This window comes from Marmota monax, unplaced genomic scaffold (assembly GCF_021218885.2).
Source record: "Marmota monax isolate L192 unplaced genomic scaffold, Marmota_monax_Labrador192_F-V1.1 WCK01_AAM20220418_F8-fsc00090, whole genome shotgun sequence".
NCBI lineage: Eukaryota > Metazoa > Chordata > Mammalia > Rodentia > Sciuridae > Marmota > Marmota monax.
Window position 1 is genome coordinate 3,923,298 of NW_026695219.1, and position 18,901 is coordinate 3,942,198.

Here is an 18,901-nt window from a genome sequence, read left to right on the forward strand (position 1 = left end):
TTTCTGGACGGAGGGAGATGCAGCATTGAATCATCAGAATTTAGTTGTTGATATAAGATATAAACAAACCCAAATTCCAGTTGCATGAATTAAAAGTAAAAATTCAAACGAGCAATACTCTCCCCAAAGTGAAAAGAAATAGAATTCTCAGGCTCTCTGCTTTTTATTGTAACCTACTAATACATGGGAATGAGGGTTGAAAAACTCCTAGATATTTTGTCTGAAAGAAGGTTTTATGGTTTAACCTCAATAAAATTGCTTTCTAGGTGCTAGAGTTTGCATTTAAAAAACCCAGAAGTCTTCATTATAAGGTGAGGTAAGAGAGAGAGAGAGGCCGAATGTTTCTACTCAATAAATATGAGTCATTGGCCCTTTGACTATGGATTGTTTATATTTGACATGTAATAAGTAGCATTAGCAGAAGATGACAGCAATCTGCTGTTTTTCCATTATTTTCCTTATAATAATAACAATACATTTTTTTTTCTCTTAAATTCAGTCTGGGAGATAAATGCATTTATGGAACACATTTCTAACATGAAGGAATAAAATCCAAAATGCATGCTGATTTCTTTCTTGTATGCTTTGTTCTGTGTATAATACTTGTTGCCTGGTAACTAGATTATAACAGATCATAGGTTGAAAAAAAAAAAGTCAATTGTTTCATCAGGACATTTTCTATGCCAGAATACTTAACCTCAAGGCAAAATATCCAGGATAAAAACTCACCTACGCATTATCAAGTTGCTGTTGATTTTGAGCTAGAAAAGATGGGCACTTAGACTCATGCTTTCCACAGGGAAAAATCATAATTTACATTCATTATAAGCTCTAATTCATAATTACTGTCATTTTGTGGCCTCAGTTCAAATTTGCAGCAAGACATATTTAAAAATAGAGCTCTTATCTATCTACCTCTTCTTGGTATTTTTTTCTACATCCTCCTCTATCCTAAAACAAAACAAGTAGCAGTCCAAAGAGGAGTTGAAAGAGGAGATCCATGGGCCTGAAACTGGGCCATTGGTGGTTCTACCAGTCAGAAATGACCCCAGGGAAATGCTATTTAATATAACTAAAGAGACACAATAAGTCATGTGTCACTTAAGGATGGGGATACATTCTGAGGAATGTGCCCATTGGGCATTCTGTGACTGTATGAAAACCATAGAGTGTACTTATATGGCTGCAATGCCAACAGGCAATATAATCTCATGGGGCCACTGCTTTATAGGTTGGTCCGTCCTTGACTAAAGAAACATCATTACGCAATGCATGCTGTACACAAATGGAAAGCTGCTGGCAAAGCTGTTGTAATTTCTAGATTAAAAACAAAGTATGCTAAATTGGAGCAGACCAAGGAGGCCCCTGTCTTCTTGTAGACAATGCTTATTTGTTCCCTAACTTGAGTTGGGAATTTTTCTGAGATGTGCATGTTATCATCCATTTGAACAACCAGCATAGTGTTTTTTGTCCACTGGGACACTCATTTTTTTTTTTTTTTTTTTTGCCAGTCTCATTGGGGAACAAACCAAAACTTTACACAATGATGTCTCCAGGTATGCAGACAGTTACAACATTTGATTTTGTTGACCATTACTCTGTATAGGATATGACCAAACTAAAAAGTTAATAAAATCATTGCTGCTATTTATTGCCTTGCTCTAAAAGCAAGATCCTCCATAAGGCATGTCATATTTCAGTTTAACCCAAGGGGAAGTTAGATGATTACTTGTGTTTATGATACTTTTCTTTTTACCGCCCAAGGTCCTCCTTGACTCTCTCGCCCACTCCCTAAAAGAGAATTTTTGTTTGTTACCTCTTACCGACATTTATTTTGACAATTTTTTTCTGAGAGTCCATCTTCATCCTCTCCCATGATGTCCACGGCTGAAAATATCAATGCAACTAGAATGGCAAAGCAGCAGACCAGGGCAAAGATCACAATGCACTTCTGCTGGGACTGCAAGAGAAAGAGAGGAAAAATGTAAGTGGGCCGCCTGCCATCCCTTAGGAAACTTAAGATCTGACAGCTTTCCAAATTCCATGGAATATCCTTTGAGACATCATTACTGTTAGCATTGCGAGTGAAGGGCAGCTCTCTGGGTGAAAGTACCCAAGACCTTTAAACTCCACTAAATGGTTAGAACTTGTTCAATAATTCAAGTGCAGTATCCACACTTTTGAGTGAGTTTGCTCTTCTTTCTAATCAAAAGCAGTCCAGAAAAGATCGCTATAAGGTCTATTGTTGCAAATTAAAAATAAAACACAGATGCTAGCTAGTCTCATGGTTTATGCAGCTGACACAGTATATTTCAAAACACTGAACACAGGCATAAACAACATTCATACTCTTGATTTTCATTTAGAGATACAAGATGAAGTTCCAGATAGTCAAAGCCACTCATATGCATATGTTTAGGCCCAAGTAAGACATCCTTCCCTCCAGGGACTCAGGGCAGAAGTCAGGGCCATGATTATTGGGTAGCACCTGTGACACTGAGACAAATAATTTTGACTACTTTTTCTCTACTATGGTCTGAGTGCTTGTGTTACTACTCCCTAAGTTCCTATGTTAAAATCTTAACCCCCAAAGCAACTGGCATTAGGAGGTCAGGTCTTTTGGAAGGTTATTAGACTTTGAGTATAGAGCTCTTACAAAGGGGATTGGTGGCCTTAAAAGAAGCCCCAGAGAACTCCTTCACCCTATCCACCATGTGAGGATGAAGGAAAAAGGTGCGCTCTAGGAAGTGAGTCCTCACCAGGAACTGAATTTGAGTCTCCTTAACCTTGAACTTTTTAATCTCCAGAACTGTGAGAAATAAATTTTCTTATTGATAAGCCTTCCACTTTATGGCATTTTGTTATAGCAGCCCAAATGACAAAGTCACCCTCAATTAGATAAATCCAAATAGGGAAAAGAGAAGAAAAGGCAATTTTTAAATATCTATGTGATCTTAAGGGTTATTTACAAAGAGTAGTGATCTTCAACCAGGCAGCGCAGACAGGGATGTCATCTTAGCCAAAGAATAAATATAAATGTACAAAAGACTCTTTTTCTGTTTCTATCTATCCCTCCCCACCCCGCCACCATCTCTCTCTCTCCCTCTCCCTCTCCCTCTCTCTCTGACACACACACACACACACACACACACACACACACACACACACACACTCCCTCTCCCTCTCTCTCTATTCAAAGGGTTGTTGAAACCTGCTGACTTTGCCACTCCTATCACGCTCCTGACCAGTATTGCTATAGCCAAATGATTTCTAGGGAATCCAAAGAACCTCCCAAACTCAGAGTCCAATTCTTCCAAGACTCAACCTCACAGGGCACATTACAGAGAAAGGCATTTGAGTCACGAATCCACAATGTTTCCCAAAGACTTCCTTTAGGTGTTTTCTAACCCTCCCTTGGGTCTTGTCTCCCATTAGGACCTTGTTCCACATTGTGTTCTCTTCACATTCCACACTAAAAAATGAAGCAGGTAAAAGCCAAAGGAAGACACCACCACTGTTGTTTTACCCAAGACCTTGGTTATCTTTAAGTCCTGGATCATGGTTTGTTCTATCCCTAAATAATCAGCATAGAGCCTAACAAATAAAAGGTGCTCTAGAAATAGTTATTGTATAAACCAACAAAAGGGGAATGAATGAAATGAAAACAACAGTGGCACACCTCTGGGAATAGAGGCATATGAAATGTATCTTTCAAGACTCAACTGTGACCTGATTGAAAACTGGATTGTTTCCATAGTGGAAACCAAAGAGGTGGTTATAAATCTTATAGTTCATCCTCTGCTAGAGCTGGAGGCAAATTAGTGCACACGGTTAGCAACTATATAAAAGTCTGCAGAACAGATTGTGCATTTATCTTGTCCTTTTATTTTCCATCCATTTCCTATTCCTTGTTAATATTATTTTATTATTATTATTATTTTTGTGGTGCTGGGTATCAAACTGACAGTCACCCTCAGGCTGGACAAGCAAGCACTTTACTGCTGAGCTAACCCATTGATTTTATCTCTAAGAAGCACCTTGGTGAACCAGTTGAGGGCTCCAACTTTGGAATCAGAGTGTTAACATTCTGCCACTTCCTGTTTGCACGCTTTGGGCAAAATATTTGCCTTTGTACTTCAGATTTCCTGTCTGTAAAATAGGGATAGCAAAAATAACTACTTTATAAGGTTGTAGATATATGTATGGACAGGTAGTGTATACAGTGTGGACACAATGGCCAAAGAGATGATTCATGTCCCAGGTGAGACACAGCAGGATGGTTTGAGATTTTCACCACACTAATCAGAATGGCATGCAATCAAAAATGAAAAATTATTTCCAAAATTTTTCTTGTGATTTTTTTTTTGGTAGGTGACTATAGGTTACTGAAATTGCAGAAAAATAATGTAGATAAAGGGGACTACTATATTAACTATACTAAACCCTGCATAGTACATGTTCATATTGGACTCATTTGCCTTTAGTAGTTCATTTTCAAACATTACTGAGATCATGACAAATACATCCTAATGATTTAAATATAAATATTGTCATGCATTTTCTTTTTTGGGGATTTAAAAACAATTTTAAACAATACATATTCTTATTTTGAAAATGTTTCCTCCTGGCCTTTACTTTTTATATATTTTATTGATATTCACTATTTGTAAAACTGAAAAAATATAACCTGTTTATAATTTTGAAAAAAAAAACACAAAATGTTAAAAAGAAAATAAATCACAATTTTACCCAAACATATTGCAATTTATTTTGAGTTATTCTATACTACATTTACTTACCTAACAATCTGATCAAATTTACCCTATACAGGGTTTTATATTTTATTTTTGTCACTTGATCCCATTTTAATGTCATTAATTTTCTTTTAAAGTATAGTATTAAGTTGGGCATAATATTTCATTACATGAATATATTATTGTCTCCTTTACTCTAAAAATCTAAGGAAAAAATCTACTCATTTTATAACAAAAACAAATCAATATTTTCTCCATTTTCCCTAGAAATTGTAAACACACACACACACACACACATACACACAAAGATTTTAGAGCAGTTTGAAGTAGTGTAATATTATTCACATTAACCAAGTTTAGAAGAGACTCTAACTCACAGCAATATAATTAAACATTATCTCAAAAAGAATCCTGAAGACAAAACTTAAACATACCATGGGTAGGGTACCCCGGGGGCACTTGATGAATGCATCCTAGTGATGCTAATACTAAACGCTTAAATTACAACATTGATTTGTTTCCCTTTATTCTGAAGGTTATGATAAAGCAGTAAATGAGAACTAGCTAATTTGTGTCCTATTGGAAGTACTTTGATGTAATAACCCTTACATGTTTCCATTAACTTATTATATTAATTTAATTCTTTATTATAAATTCTATCAAGAAGAACAATTGAGCTACTATTTTCACTTTAATTTGTCAAAGAATAAAAATTCAGACTCTGATATTCACTTTTAAATGTCTCCTTGGAACAATGTACTATAATAGTATAAGGTCACACCATTACTTAAGTCTCATTTCACTTCCACTTCATCAAAAGTGAAAGATTCTATTCATCTGGTAGCATAAGAGCCTAATAAATGAATCCAGACTCCAAGTTACCAAGAGATTTATTCATTTACAAATCCTTAATAGATTATTCTGGAAATCAATTCGAACAAACTTTTCTGTTTTTATTGTATTGAATCAAAGAAAGTAAAGTTTTAAGGAAAACCAGCAAACATAAACCAAATTTCATTGATAAGCTCAACATATTAAGAGAAAATAAATTTTGAAATGATAATATCTAGCATCAGTCAAACTTTACTTTTCACTACAGTTTACATACAAATGGAAAAAAATTGCTTTCTTGGTCAATAAATCCAGTTATGCTAACATTAAAAGTATTTGAGTGTATATCCTCACCAAGCTTACTTGATCTCAAATAAGAAATAGAAATATGTGACCTCTAACTATGGAAAGAACAATAGACTTAAAAATCAGAAAAATGGTTTTTATACTATTTAACAGATTCTTAAAAGGAATTTCCAAAGGTGCATAAAAGTAAAATGTAAATGTGTAAAAATGACAAAAATTAAAATTATTCATATTCTTTTTCATGTATTAACACGATTTTTTTAAAAAAATGACAAATTAAAAAAAATATAATCATGGCATCTTAAAAATGTAACATTTTATGTGTACAACTTTTAATCCCTGCAAAGATAAAAGTTACATACAATATTCTCCATAGGACAGATGTACAAATTAACGTATTTAATTTTTGAGTTGTCCAAGTGATAGAAGCAGGTAAAAATAGTTGGGGTATGTATTTTTGTTTGTTTGTTTTGTAGTGCTGAGGATGAAGCCCAGAGCCTCATGGATTCTAGGCAACTGATCTACCACTTAAATACCAGTTTAGGTATTTAACTTACGGAACTAAATCTGAACTCTCTAGATATGTTTTATAGAGTCAAATATTTCCCTTTATTTTCTTTTTGTTTTTGTCATTTTCTGCTCAATGGTTATTTTCATATTATTATGAATTCTAGTTAACAAATCCCCATGGCGATCCACTAGTGTAGAAATTTAAAGTCGAACGGTTAGCCCTGAACTGTGAAGTCATGACATTCTTGGGCCTACAGGATTTTCCTACAGTTATAAATATGTTCCTAAATTGAGTTCCTGGTCATGTTCCAGGGAAAACAGGTCACCCATAAGATCCAGAGTAACTGACTTATTAATGGTTACACTCTGGAACCAATTCAGAAAATCCATACTACAGAGTTAGGGCAGAATTTTCCAGAGAAAACTCTAGAAATCCTTATAATAGAGTTATTACTTCACTTTTATGTTCCTAGAATTCTATTTTAGAATTTTCTTCTTCTTACTCTGTACCCCTTTCCTTAGGGACTCTATTTTACTCCAGAAGCTTTACTACCTATATATAATGTATCCCGTCAACCCACAGCATCCTGCTGAGAACCACATGCATACTGAATGATGCCATTGCACAGAAAAGAGTTTTGAAAGAGTCCACAAATCTAAGTTGAGGAGAAAAATTGGGGATAGAAAGGCCATGAAAGCTAGAGTTGGCAGGACAGAGTACAAGAGAGAGACCTTCACAAAAGCTCTGAAGATCTTCAGAAGGTCTCTCTGAGTCTTCAGCTGAATACTGATCAGCACACATGTATGAGGAAACCACCTGTACCCAGGGAAATAACCACTTGAAAGGAACAGGTGGAATATCCCTGACCCACCCATAGGTCAGGGAGAGCTGGTGTTCCCAAGACACAGAGTGAAAAAAAAAATCTTATAATATATAGAGCACCAAGCAGAATGCTTATAAAATGAAAATAGAAAAAAATCAGGCCTGGTTTCAAGGCTGCTTTGGTCTGTCTAAAATGTCATAAAAAGCATGACTCAGAAAACTCAAACTGCTCACAAGAAATATAAAGCAAAAGCTCATAAAACTTGAGGATAAATTAAAAATTCTCAGTTATTTAGTGATTTGTAAACCCCTTTCTCATAAATGGATAGAATCAGGAGATAAGAAATCAACACGTACACAGAAGACTTGAACAACATTGTCAACCAACTTCACTGAATTGACATTTATGGAAAATTCCAATAAAAATTAGCAGATTTGTCTTTTATTTGAAAGCACATAAAACATTTGCCAAAATAGACCATTTTCTGGGTTTAAAACTAGCCTCAACAAAGTTAAAAAATTTCAGTTATACAAAATGTATTCTCTGACCAAAATAGATTTACATTATAAATCAATAGCCAAAAGATCTGTAAAGAATTCTCAAATATTTATAAACTAAGAAAATTTTTGCATAGTCCATGGGTCAAATAAAAAATTAAGAATCAGAATCTTGAACTAAGTGAGAATTAAATGCAATGTAAATGTGTGAGATTCCACAAAATAAATGCTTAGACAGATATTTTTTTTTAAATTTTTTATTGTTGGCTGTTCAAAACATTACATAGTTCTTGATATATCATATTTCACACTTTGATTCAAGTGGGTTATGAGCTCCCATTTTTACCCCATATACAGATTGCAGAATCACATCAGTTACACATCCATTGATTTACATATTGCCATACTAGCGTCTGTTGTGTTCTGCTGCCTTTCCTATCCTCTACTATCCCCCCTCCCCTCCCCTCCCCTCCCCTCTTCTCTCTCTGCCCCCTCTACTGACATTCATTTGTCCCCCTTGTATTATTTTTCCCTTTCCCCTCACTTCCTCTTGTATGTACTTTTGTATAACTCTGAGGGTCTCCTTCCATTTCCATGCAATTTCCCTTCTCTCTCCCTTTTTCTCCCACCTCTCATCCCTGTTTAATGTTAACCTTCTTCTCACGCTCTTTGACCCTACTCTGTTCTTAGTTACTCTCCTTATATCAAAGAAGACATTTGGCATTTGTTTTTTAGGGATTGGCTAGCTTCACTTAGCATAATCTGCTCTAATGCCATCCATTTCCCTGTAAATTCTATGATTTTGTCATTTTTTAATGCAGAGTAATACTCCATTGTGTATAAATGCCACATTTTTTTTATCCATTCATCCATTGAAGGGCATCTAGGTTGGTTCCACAGTCTTGCTATTGTGAATTGAGCTGCTATGAACATCGATGTAGCAGTGTCCCTGTAGCATGCTCTTTTTAGGTCTTTAGGGAATAGACCGAGAAGGGGAATAGCTGGGTCAAATGGTGGCTCCATTCCCAGCTTTCCAAGAAATCTCCATACTGCTTTCCAAATTGGCTGCACCAATTTGCAGTCCCACCAGCAATGTACAAGTGTACCCTTTTCCCCACATCCTTGCCAGCACTTGTTGTTGTTTGACTTCATAATGGCTGCCAATCTAACTGGAGTGAGATGGTATCTTAGGGTGGTTTTGATTTGCATTTCTCTGACTGCTAGAGATGGTGAGCATTTTTTCATGTACTTGTTGATTGATTGTATGTCCTCCTCTGAGAAGTGTCTGTTCAGGTCCTTGGCCCATTTGTTGATTGGGTTGTTTGTTCTCTTATTGTCTAATTTTTTGAGTTCTTTGTATACTCTGGATATTAGGGCTCTATCTGAAGTGTGAGGAGCTCAAAGGTCTTAAATGACATCAACAGGAGAAATATCAAGAGAAACAGAATAAATCCAGGAAAGTCAATATATCCATCTTTTCAATGAAAGAAAAGTAACAATGTGGGTCTGTAAATAATCAAAGAAATAGAAAAATAAAAAGTTTAGTAGCTAAAGCATATTCCTTCCAAATAATCACATTTATTTATTGCAGATGAGTTTGGCAACAATTCAAAAGATTGATAACTAATTTATAGGGATCTGGGGAAATGGGCATTGGTTAAAACTGCAACCTGACTGAGCTTGTTTTGATGACAATGTGGCAGGTTTTTTAAAAAACGATTTTATCAAAATTTTAAATGCATGTATTCTTGACTCTTAAATTCAACTTTCAAGACTTAATTTTACAGAAGAATTCACGCTGTGCACGAAGACATAAGAGCAAGTATATCCAAAAGTTATTTTGAAAATAATGTATCCATAAATACAGGATTTGGTAAAAAGACTACAATATAGTGAGCCAGTGGAATGTTCTATAGCCAATAATATGTATATATGCAGAGAAAGATTCCATGAACTTGTACAAATCTACTGCTGTGATTTTCTACCAAGCGGAGAGAGATTTTGTGAGTCCAGAAAGGCTACATTGTTAAAGATGATCATGGTTCACTCGTATTATTTGGATATGTTATGTTAGCCCTGAGTCTAAACTGTCTCTTAGAGCAATAAGGAAGAAAGCTGGCTATTTGTACTACTCCCAAGGCAAGTTATTTCTTCAGCTCAATTTTCCGGTTTCACTAGTGGGCTTCATTAACCACTACCTCTAGGTTGTCTATATTCACTTAAAGCCCTTAAAACTATTAAGCAGAGAATATATACTATCCCAAGTTTCAAAAATTACAGAGGACAACTAGAGAATCACTGGTCTTTGGAATGTGAAGAATACTCAGGGATCATCTAATCCAACCTTTCATTTTTTCCTTTTCTAAATAAGAAAATCACTAAGAGTAGGACACTGGTGACCCAGTTGTAATCCTCTTCTCTGTCAATGCTTGATTGATGGTATGAGACACCAGCAAGCAAAAAGAACAATCTAGTTTGTAAAGGACAAATGGCACAAGAGGCACTCTTGGGCTGCAGTGGCAGTCTGTGGCTTGAGGGCAGGCACACCTGGCATGGCACACACGGAGTGGTACAGAGAAGACCCTGGAGCTTAAATGACCTTCTTCAGTGCCTGGCTTCTCACCTGAAGTCATTGGTGGCTTTAGCAGAGGGAAGAAAAATGTGCTGCTTTCATTCTTAAAACACTTACCAAGCATCCAAGACATACTACACACAGTATTAACACTGGTGATTCAGAAATACAGACTGGTCTTTTTCTTACTTTTTTCCTCTTTCTCTTTTTTAAAAAATTTGTATTTGTTCTGTTTAGTTATATGTGACAGTACATTTATACAAACATGAAATAATCTTATTCTAATTAGGATTCCAGTCTTGTGGATATAAACAATGTTGAGATTCACTGTGGTGTATTCGTGTATGTACATAGGAAAATTATGTCAGATTCATTCAGTCATCTTTCTTATTCCTGTCCCCTCATCCATTCCCTTCATGCCCCTTTATCTAATCCACTAGAAAGCCTTTGTCCCTAAGGACCTCACATTTGAAGTGTGTGTGTGTATGTGTGTGTGTGTGTGTATTTGTATGCGTGTTGCAGAAAGAATGGACGTGCCATTCTAGATGCACAGGTTGAGGAGGAGGGAGGAATTGATTGGTAATCCATTTCACTGAAGATTTCTACTTGAGTGGGCCAATTTTGCTGTCTCCCCCCTTTCCTTTCATGTACACCTAATTCCTAAAAGGAAAGGAGAGAGAATTAAGAATTTTCCAATGTACTCATCAAAAAGCAAAAATAGTTATTCTGAGTATTAGTGAATGAATAAGAACACTGTCAACATCAACATGAAGTAGCCAATATTTTAACAGTTAAAATGTTGTACTTTCATGTTCTTTTTTTCCTCCCCTCTACTACAGATAAAAGTGAACACCAACAAAAAATGACATGTAATCATCAGCTGGTCTTTGATAAGCTGAGGGTTATTTTGGCAACCTGTACTCTACACTCTGCTTTTAACAAGCTGAAAAAAAAAGGCTTTGAATCTTTTAACATATTAAAGTAAGTCCAAGTCCTTTCAACTTATTTTTGATGGAAATTTATTCTGAAGTCAGCTGGTTATGATTGTTTTATATTTCTTTTCTAAGTTATTTGTTTTCGGGTCACTGAAAAGCCTGATATTTATCTGGCTGATGCGGGGGGCTAACCACTGTTGACAAAACTCAATAAGCTATATTTTAATTTAAAAGCAAGTCAAGGTTGACTTTGGGTATAAGAGGGAAGTAAACAAAAAGCAAAATTTATCCTTGGTATCCCTGGTACTTAGTTGCTCAGTTCCCTTGTTTAAAAAGGGACACACACACACACACACACACACACTGCACACATACTTGCATAAAACTACATTTAGATCAACATAGAGATAAGGTAGGAGGGAAACTTTAAACCAACTTATTCAACTTTACAATCACTGTTAGGGACCTTATTATCTTCAGTACCCAGATGGACAACATCATAATCCTCAGCTGGGACACATCAAAACTACTATTTAGGAAGACAGCACTAATTTTTAGAAAGTTCCTACTGATGTGGGAAGAAACTTGATGAACATAAGCATGTTGTATCCTCATAACTAAATAGCTATCCTGATGGCTCCTCTCCCTCTTAGGGATTCTTTACTACCCTAGCTCCCTTTGGGCTTTTTCCTGCCCACCACATCCCTTGTGTCTTTCTTTGTCTCTCTCTTTTTAGAATTCCATCCCTCTCTTGTCTGTTTGCTGCTTTCCAAGCCACTTTCTTTCAGCTATTCTTGCTTTCTTTCAGATCTCCCAGGGCTGCCCTCTCACCCTGTCCCCTGATTCAGTGCTACAGTCCGCCCCTGACTGGGTTTCTGTGGGGCTCTCCCTACAGGACACAAGTCCCTCTGTTGGGATTACAAGAGTTTACCAATATATGAATGATAGTGTCCTGGGGCGATGGATAAAGAAGTGCAGTTTTATGTTAGAGACAATGAGGTCACTAATACTAGAAGGAGGAAAGGCAGGGTTAAACATTTCAGTAGAGATTTTAACAGATGTAGAGACTCTCATCTAATTAACATCACTGTAGGAATAAAATGCAGCCTGCTGCTCTTGGAGATGCCCACATTCTTCTCCTCTTCACTATTCATTTATTTATCAACCTTCTTGGGTAAAAATCCCAACACAAGCTATGCACACAGCACAGTTATTTCCACCCACTGGCAGGACGATCTATAAGAGCATGGCTTTGGGGAGCCAGAGAGAGTATATGACTATCTGAACAAAGCATCATTCTGAGCCACAGAGTTGCCTCCCGTCGTTGCCCATAGAAGTAGTCATTTTCTGCAAGGATAGTGTCTGTTTATTGTGGTCTGAGCTGCTGTTAGCCTATTCATAAATCTTCCTTTGGCATAGGCATCAACAACAATTGCTGTGCAATTCTTCATGCTTCCCTATCACAGCATATTTATCACTCCTTCAAAAGCAGAATAAATCACCTTACAAACTCCTAAGCCATAGAATAAATTATTAGACGATCATCGAACCAGGAAGAGGAAAGACGCAAGCATGGTTTACGTGTTCTTTCTTTCCTTGCAGCAAAGCTCTTTCAGTTCCTCCAGTTCTCAAAGAGGCTGATTTGGGTTCTACATCACTGCTAAGCAATCACCAGCACCTAATCAAATATGGCTTTACAGTGTACCATTTCATATATGTCTGTCATTCCCTGCTCTCACCTTTCCTAACCCGATCTCTTTGGTCAAAGCCCCTGAGCTGCTGACCATCTATCCAACCTGGCCCTACCATACATGCCTTAGCTTTTCCCTCAGAGTCTGAAGGCAGTGGAGACAGTTAGAGGTTTAGGGCTGTATCTTGTTAGAGAATAGTACCATTTGGTGGCCCATACCTCAGATGTCACTGTGCAATCAACTATATTGTCTGTCTACAGCTAAGGTCCTCCATTGTACTCAGGGGTGATATGGGACCCACTCCTAAGAGATGTGCTATGTAGCTTCCTAAAAGGTCAGACTCAAATTGAATGCAGGGAAAGTGAAACCCTTGGGCATTGTTGGTGGAAATGTAAAACAGTATTCCATTGGGAAAGACGCTATGAAATTTCCTCAAAAAATTAAAAAAAAAATTGAATCACCATATAATCTGGCAGTTCCAATCTTAGGTATACAGTATCCCTCTCCTTATCCAGGAGTTATGTGTTAAGAGTGAATGTCTGAAACCACAAATGGTACTGGACCCTGTGTATACTATTTTTTCCGGTACATGCATACCTATGATAAATTTTAATGCATAAATTAGGTACAGTGAGATGTTAATGGCAATAATTAATAATAAAATAAAACAATTATTCTTTAATAAGAGCTATGTGAAAGTAGTCTCTCTCTCTTTCAAATATTGTACTGTACTGTCCTCACTCTTCTCCTTGAGATGATATGAGATGCTAGAATGCCTACATGATGAGATGAGGAGAGGTGAATGATGTAGACATTGTGATGTAGCATTGACCTAACACTATTGACCTTCTGATGAAACATCAGACTTGTGAATTATTTATTTATGTAATTTTCCGTTGAATATTTTCAGATCATGGAAAGTGAAACTGAATAATGGGGAACTACTGCATAGCCAAAAGAATGGAATGCAGAGTCTCTACCAGAGATCTGTAGGCTGGGATTCACAGAAGCATGATTCACAATAACCAAAATGTGGAAACCAGCCAGTAGATGAATGGATAAACGAAATACATCCATAGAACTATTGTTCAGCCTTAAAAGGGAAGGGCATTCTAACACATCCACAACAACGCATAAACCTTGAAAATATCATGGTAAGTGAAATAATCCAGTCACAAAAAGACAAATTTTATATAATTCCACTTAAATGAAATACTTAAGAGTAGTCAAGTTGGTAGAGACAGAAAGTAAGACAGTGGTTTTCAGGGCGTGGGGAAAAGGGAAGAATTGAGGAGCAACTGCTTCATGGATATGGAATTTCAGGACTGCAAGATGAAAAGAGCTCTGTGGATGAATAAGGGTAATGGTAGCACAACAATGTGAGTGCATTTAATACTACTGAGCTGTACAATTCAAAATGATCAAAATGGTAAATGTTGTAGTATACATATTTTATAATAAAAATAATTTAAAGAAAAAAAAAGACTAACAACAAACAACAGATGATGAGTCTGGACCATTACGGTTTAGATATGAGGTGTTCCCCAAAAATCTCATGTGTGAGACAATGCAAGAAGGTTTAGAGGTGAAATGTCTAGCTTATGAGAGCCTTAGTCTTATCAGTGCATTAATCTCCTGATAAGGATTAACTGAGTGGTAACTGTAGGAATGTACGGTGTGGCTAGAAGAGGTGGATTCCTTTGGGGTGTGCCTTTGGGGTTTATATTTTGGCTTATTGAACAGAGCTCTCTCTGCTTCTTGCACCACACTCCTCTGCCATAATGTCCAGACTCACCTTGAGCCCTGAGAAATGGACCAACTATCTATGGACTGAGAACTCTGAAACCATGAGCCCTCAATTAAACTTTCCTCTTCTAAAATTGTTCTTGTCAGGACTAAAAGACAAAAAAGCTGACTGAAACATGGACTTGAGTTTTGCCTCTCAATTTAGTCTCTTCCTAACTAGTCCAAAGTTTCTCTTTTAGCCTCTGGTTCCCTCTCATCCCACACCTTGGTCTTTTACAGTGACCAGGGGCCAACAAACTTTCACTCTGGGTGCACATACCAGTACTTTGCAGCTCTACATACAGTGCTCACTGAGGCCATCCACATGCCAGATGAAATCTGTATTCGTAACAGTAACCTACTCAGTTGACCTTCAGATGGTTCCCATGCTAGAACATACTAGAACCCACCAAGGTACCTGGTTTCCCTGCCCTCACCCTTCATGGCCTATTCCTCTCAGCGTCTACCTGATTTCAGCTCCCTCTCAAATAATCTCAGCTCATTCCTCTAATGACAAGGGATTGTGCAAGTAAAACTATGCGTATACATTTGATGGGCAGGGGGTAGAGGCACAACTACCCATTGCTAAAAAGTAGGAAGAAGGGAAAACTATGTTCCAAGAACCATAAGGATATGCAAATCTTCCCTTGAAATACAGAGCAAAACAGCGTCTGAGAGAAGAGTAACAAGGATAAACAATCAACAGCTGAGTTACAGCAAAGCTCTCTTCACTTTGGTTTTTGTTTTCTATCTAAAAAACATATTAATGGATGTTAATATGTGACACAATATACCTACTTGTTATCTGTGTCTTTCATGAGGACCCTTTAGAACACTGGGGTATTTGACAGTTCTATGGCAGACCAATGAGATGACATTTCTGGCTTACATTCATTGAAATTCTTCATTGTTCCAAATATGGCTTAGAGTAAAACTTCCATATGTATTTTGGATAATACATGAGATCACTAGGAAATTTATCACTTACAATGGGTAAATCCTCAAGCTCCTGGGAATGACGTGCTTTTTTTCTGCTTTTGGAATATTTCAACAATACTGAATAGCCACTGCCATTCTTCCAGATGAGGGAAATAACAAGGAATGAGTAATGAGCCCTGGATCTGCCTCTAGTAAGGGGCAGAACTTGAACACAAACCCAATAAAATAACATTCACAGCCAAGCAGTAATAGCCTCCAATAATACCTCAAGGGCACAAACAGCCCTCATGCTGCATTTCCTTCCTGGAAAGTTCTCCCCCAATTCCTGCCCCTGTGCCGCCATCTTTGCTTTTGCTTTATCCTACTACCCCAAAGCTCACTCCAGCCTTTGCGTTTCTTCACCAAAGTTCTAAATTGCTTATTAAAGCTCAGCGTTTGAACAATTTTGATCTTTAGTTCTTCAATATGAAGCTTATTAATTCGTTTTCAAATTTTATCACATCTGTGTTCAAAATACCTTGGGACCCATTCACTGGGAAAGCTTTTAATGTGATTTCTTTCTCTCCTTCTTCCATCTGATATTCCATAACACTTTTTAAAATCCAAACCTTTGTGATAAACCATTTTGTAAAATCAGATTCAATGCAACCCCTAGGGCCTACATTTTTATTGCTTTTGGGGAAAGAGATGCATTCTGTACCTCCATGGCTTTGCTTTATTTCCAGTACAAATTATATGTTATGACCTTGTGGTATGAGCCAAGGGCTTGCATGTGTGCAAATTCCTGCCTTCTCTATTGAACACCAGGTACATGTAAACTGGAGAATATAATTTCTCTGGAGGCTACAATACAATCAAATCCTACCTCTATCTAGCCAAAGCACATTGCTCTACATGAATTTGCACAAAAAAGAGAAATAAAAACTAAAAAGAACAAGAGAGAGAGAGGGAGAGTTTTTGTCCACTTCCAAAGGTGTCAGACAATAAGACTCGATGTCCTTAGGGATTCTGAAGAAGGAATGAAAAGTACTTTTTTTCCCCTGTGCTGCACAATTGTTTAAAAATATAAATGGTATTAGCCTAAATCAGGTATGGTAAAATGACAGTTACAAAGATGAGTGCCTTGAAAGAAATGTTTATTACTTATTACTTCAAGTTCTCAAGATATGACACACAGAATCACATGGGGAAGCACTAGGGTTCATCAGGAGGCATGGGAGCGAGAGGAAAGTATGGGTCAGAGCCTTTACTGTGGAAGGAATGAGCAAGGCAAGGGTAGACAAGTTTGAGCAAGTTTAGAGAATTGGATAATTTGAATAATGTTGATGGTTCTGAGCTTTAGACATGGGGTCTATTGAATGGTACCTTACCCAGGGATGATTTAGGGCAGAAGAAATATTTTCTTAGTGTGTGAAAATAAGATAAAGGATGTGGTCAGGGTTTTGGATTGGTGGCTTGCATATGAACGTATATTCACAAACAGAACTTATCTAGGTTTGGGAAGAATAGTCTCTACAGGATTAACAAGCCCTCTAACATGTCATTATAAAATAAAGAAGATAAAAATATGATTATTATAAGAATGCAATGGAATATTTACTGATTTCAACCCAAAAGAGGACCTACTAACACACTAGTCCCAATAGTCCACAGTCCCATTGTTGATGGCTTATGAACTCACACACACTCAAACCTTCAAAAAGAGGCATTATAATGAAGTAAAAAACTTTTCCTTATTTAACAAGAAAAAAAATACGCTGGAGTTGAAATCCAGTTGACATGGAATGGTGTAATTCTCTATGCCATATTCATAATGAAATGGCCAAGACCAGAGGTTTGAATTATATATTAGCTTGCTCAGCAACAGAATATTCTGTATTTTCTTATATGCTATCTTTAACATTGAGCAATGCACTCATGAATAAAATAATTCAGGCTAATGATATTATGCTGAATATAATTATTTAAATGAACTGTTATTTTCAGTACTACTATTTAAACTATTAGTCCACTTTTGGTCAGTGGAGGCTTAGAATGTGTCTGGCGGGTATAAAAATCAGAAAGGGACTTTAATTGGCAGGAACCTCTTTTCCCAAACAAAGGTACAGTAAACAGATGTAGTCACTGCTTATCATTAATGACATTACTTATGATTTCATAATAAGCACTGAGGTCCATAGGTGAGGACTTGTCTTAGCAGAAAGAATAGCAATTAAGTTATGCATAATGGGATATCTGAAATAGTTATATTTTGGAGTAGAAGTTTTATATTACCCTGTCTGCCTAGTAACTAAAATGAAGAGGTGAAAGAAATTCATTCATGAAACAAATATTTATTTAGAGCCTACAATCTTAGACACTCTCCCAGGCCCTAGAGATCTAGTAGTACATAAGACTGTTTTGGTTTCTTCTTTTAGAGCTTTTACTCTAATAAGAGAGATAAACAATAAATAAATTTTAAAAAAATACACAAATTAATGTCCGATGTGGAAAAATCCTATGCAGGAAAAAAAAGAGGCAAGCATGATGGTGACAGGAGGTGGAGCATTTTGGGTAGGATGATTGAAGAAGTAGCCAAATTTTACCTGAAACCTGAAAGAATTAATCAACAGAGCTCAGAAGGGGAAAAGTTCCAGGGAGTGGGAACAGAAGGTGCAAAGAACTTTGAGTGCAACTTAGATGTGAATTCATCAGATATGAGCAGAAATGAAGCAGGGGCAGGTCATAAGGGCCTTCTATGCCATGGCTAATGATATGGATTTTATCCTTAGTAAAAAGAAAAACATTAAAGGTTTTAACGTAGGAATATTGGCATGATGGCATTAAACTTGTTTTTACTCTGAACCATCTGCAAATATGTTGAAGAGTTGATGTCCTATTGCCTTTGAATACTTGGTATATATTCCTTTTTTCCCCACCTTTTTTATTGGTGCAGTATGTATAACTGTACATATATATGATGGGATTTGTTGTTACATATTCATATATGCACACAATATAACAATAAAATTTGGCCAATGTCACTCCCCACCACCTCTCCCCTTTTTCCCCACTTTCCACTCCTTGGTCCCTTTACTCTGCTGATCTCCTTTTGATTTTAATGAGATCCACCCCTACCTTTCTTTCCCCTTTTCCTCATTGGCTTCTGCATATGAAAGAAAACATGACCCTTAACTTTCTGAGTTTGACTCATTTTGCTTAACATAATGGTCTCTGGTTCTATTCATTTTCCTAAAAATGACATAATTTCATCTTTC

The 18,901-nt window shown here is 36.7% G+C and overlaps 1 protein-coding gene across 4 annotated transcripts in view; it reads right to left on the minus strand.

Moving 5' to 3' along the window:
• Window positions 1–18,901, minus strand: part of Pld5 (phospholipase D family member 5) — a 421,479-nt gene that overhangs the window by 231,259 nt on the left and 171,319 nt on the right. For 2 of the 4 annotated variants that reach the window (XM_046432532.2, XM_058575184.1), the window contains exon 2: window positions 1,824–1,960. In XM_046432532.2, the coding sequence (XP_046288488.1) occupies window positions 1,824–1,960 (137 nt within the window). Of the gene's footprint in view, window positions 1–1,816; window positions 1,961–18,901 lie in introns of all 4 variants that reach the window. The other 2 variants (XM_058575187.1, XM_058575185.1) reach the window with 1 other exon arrangement.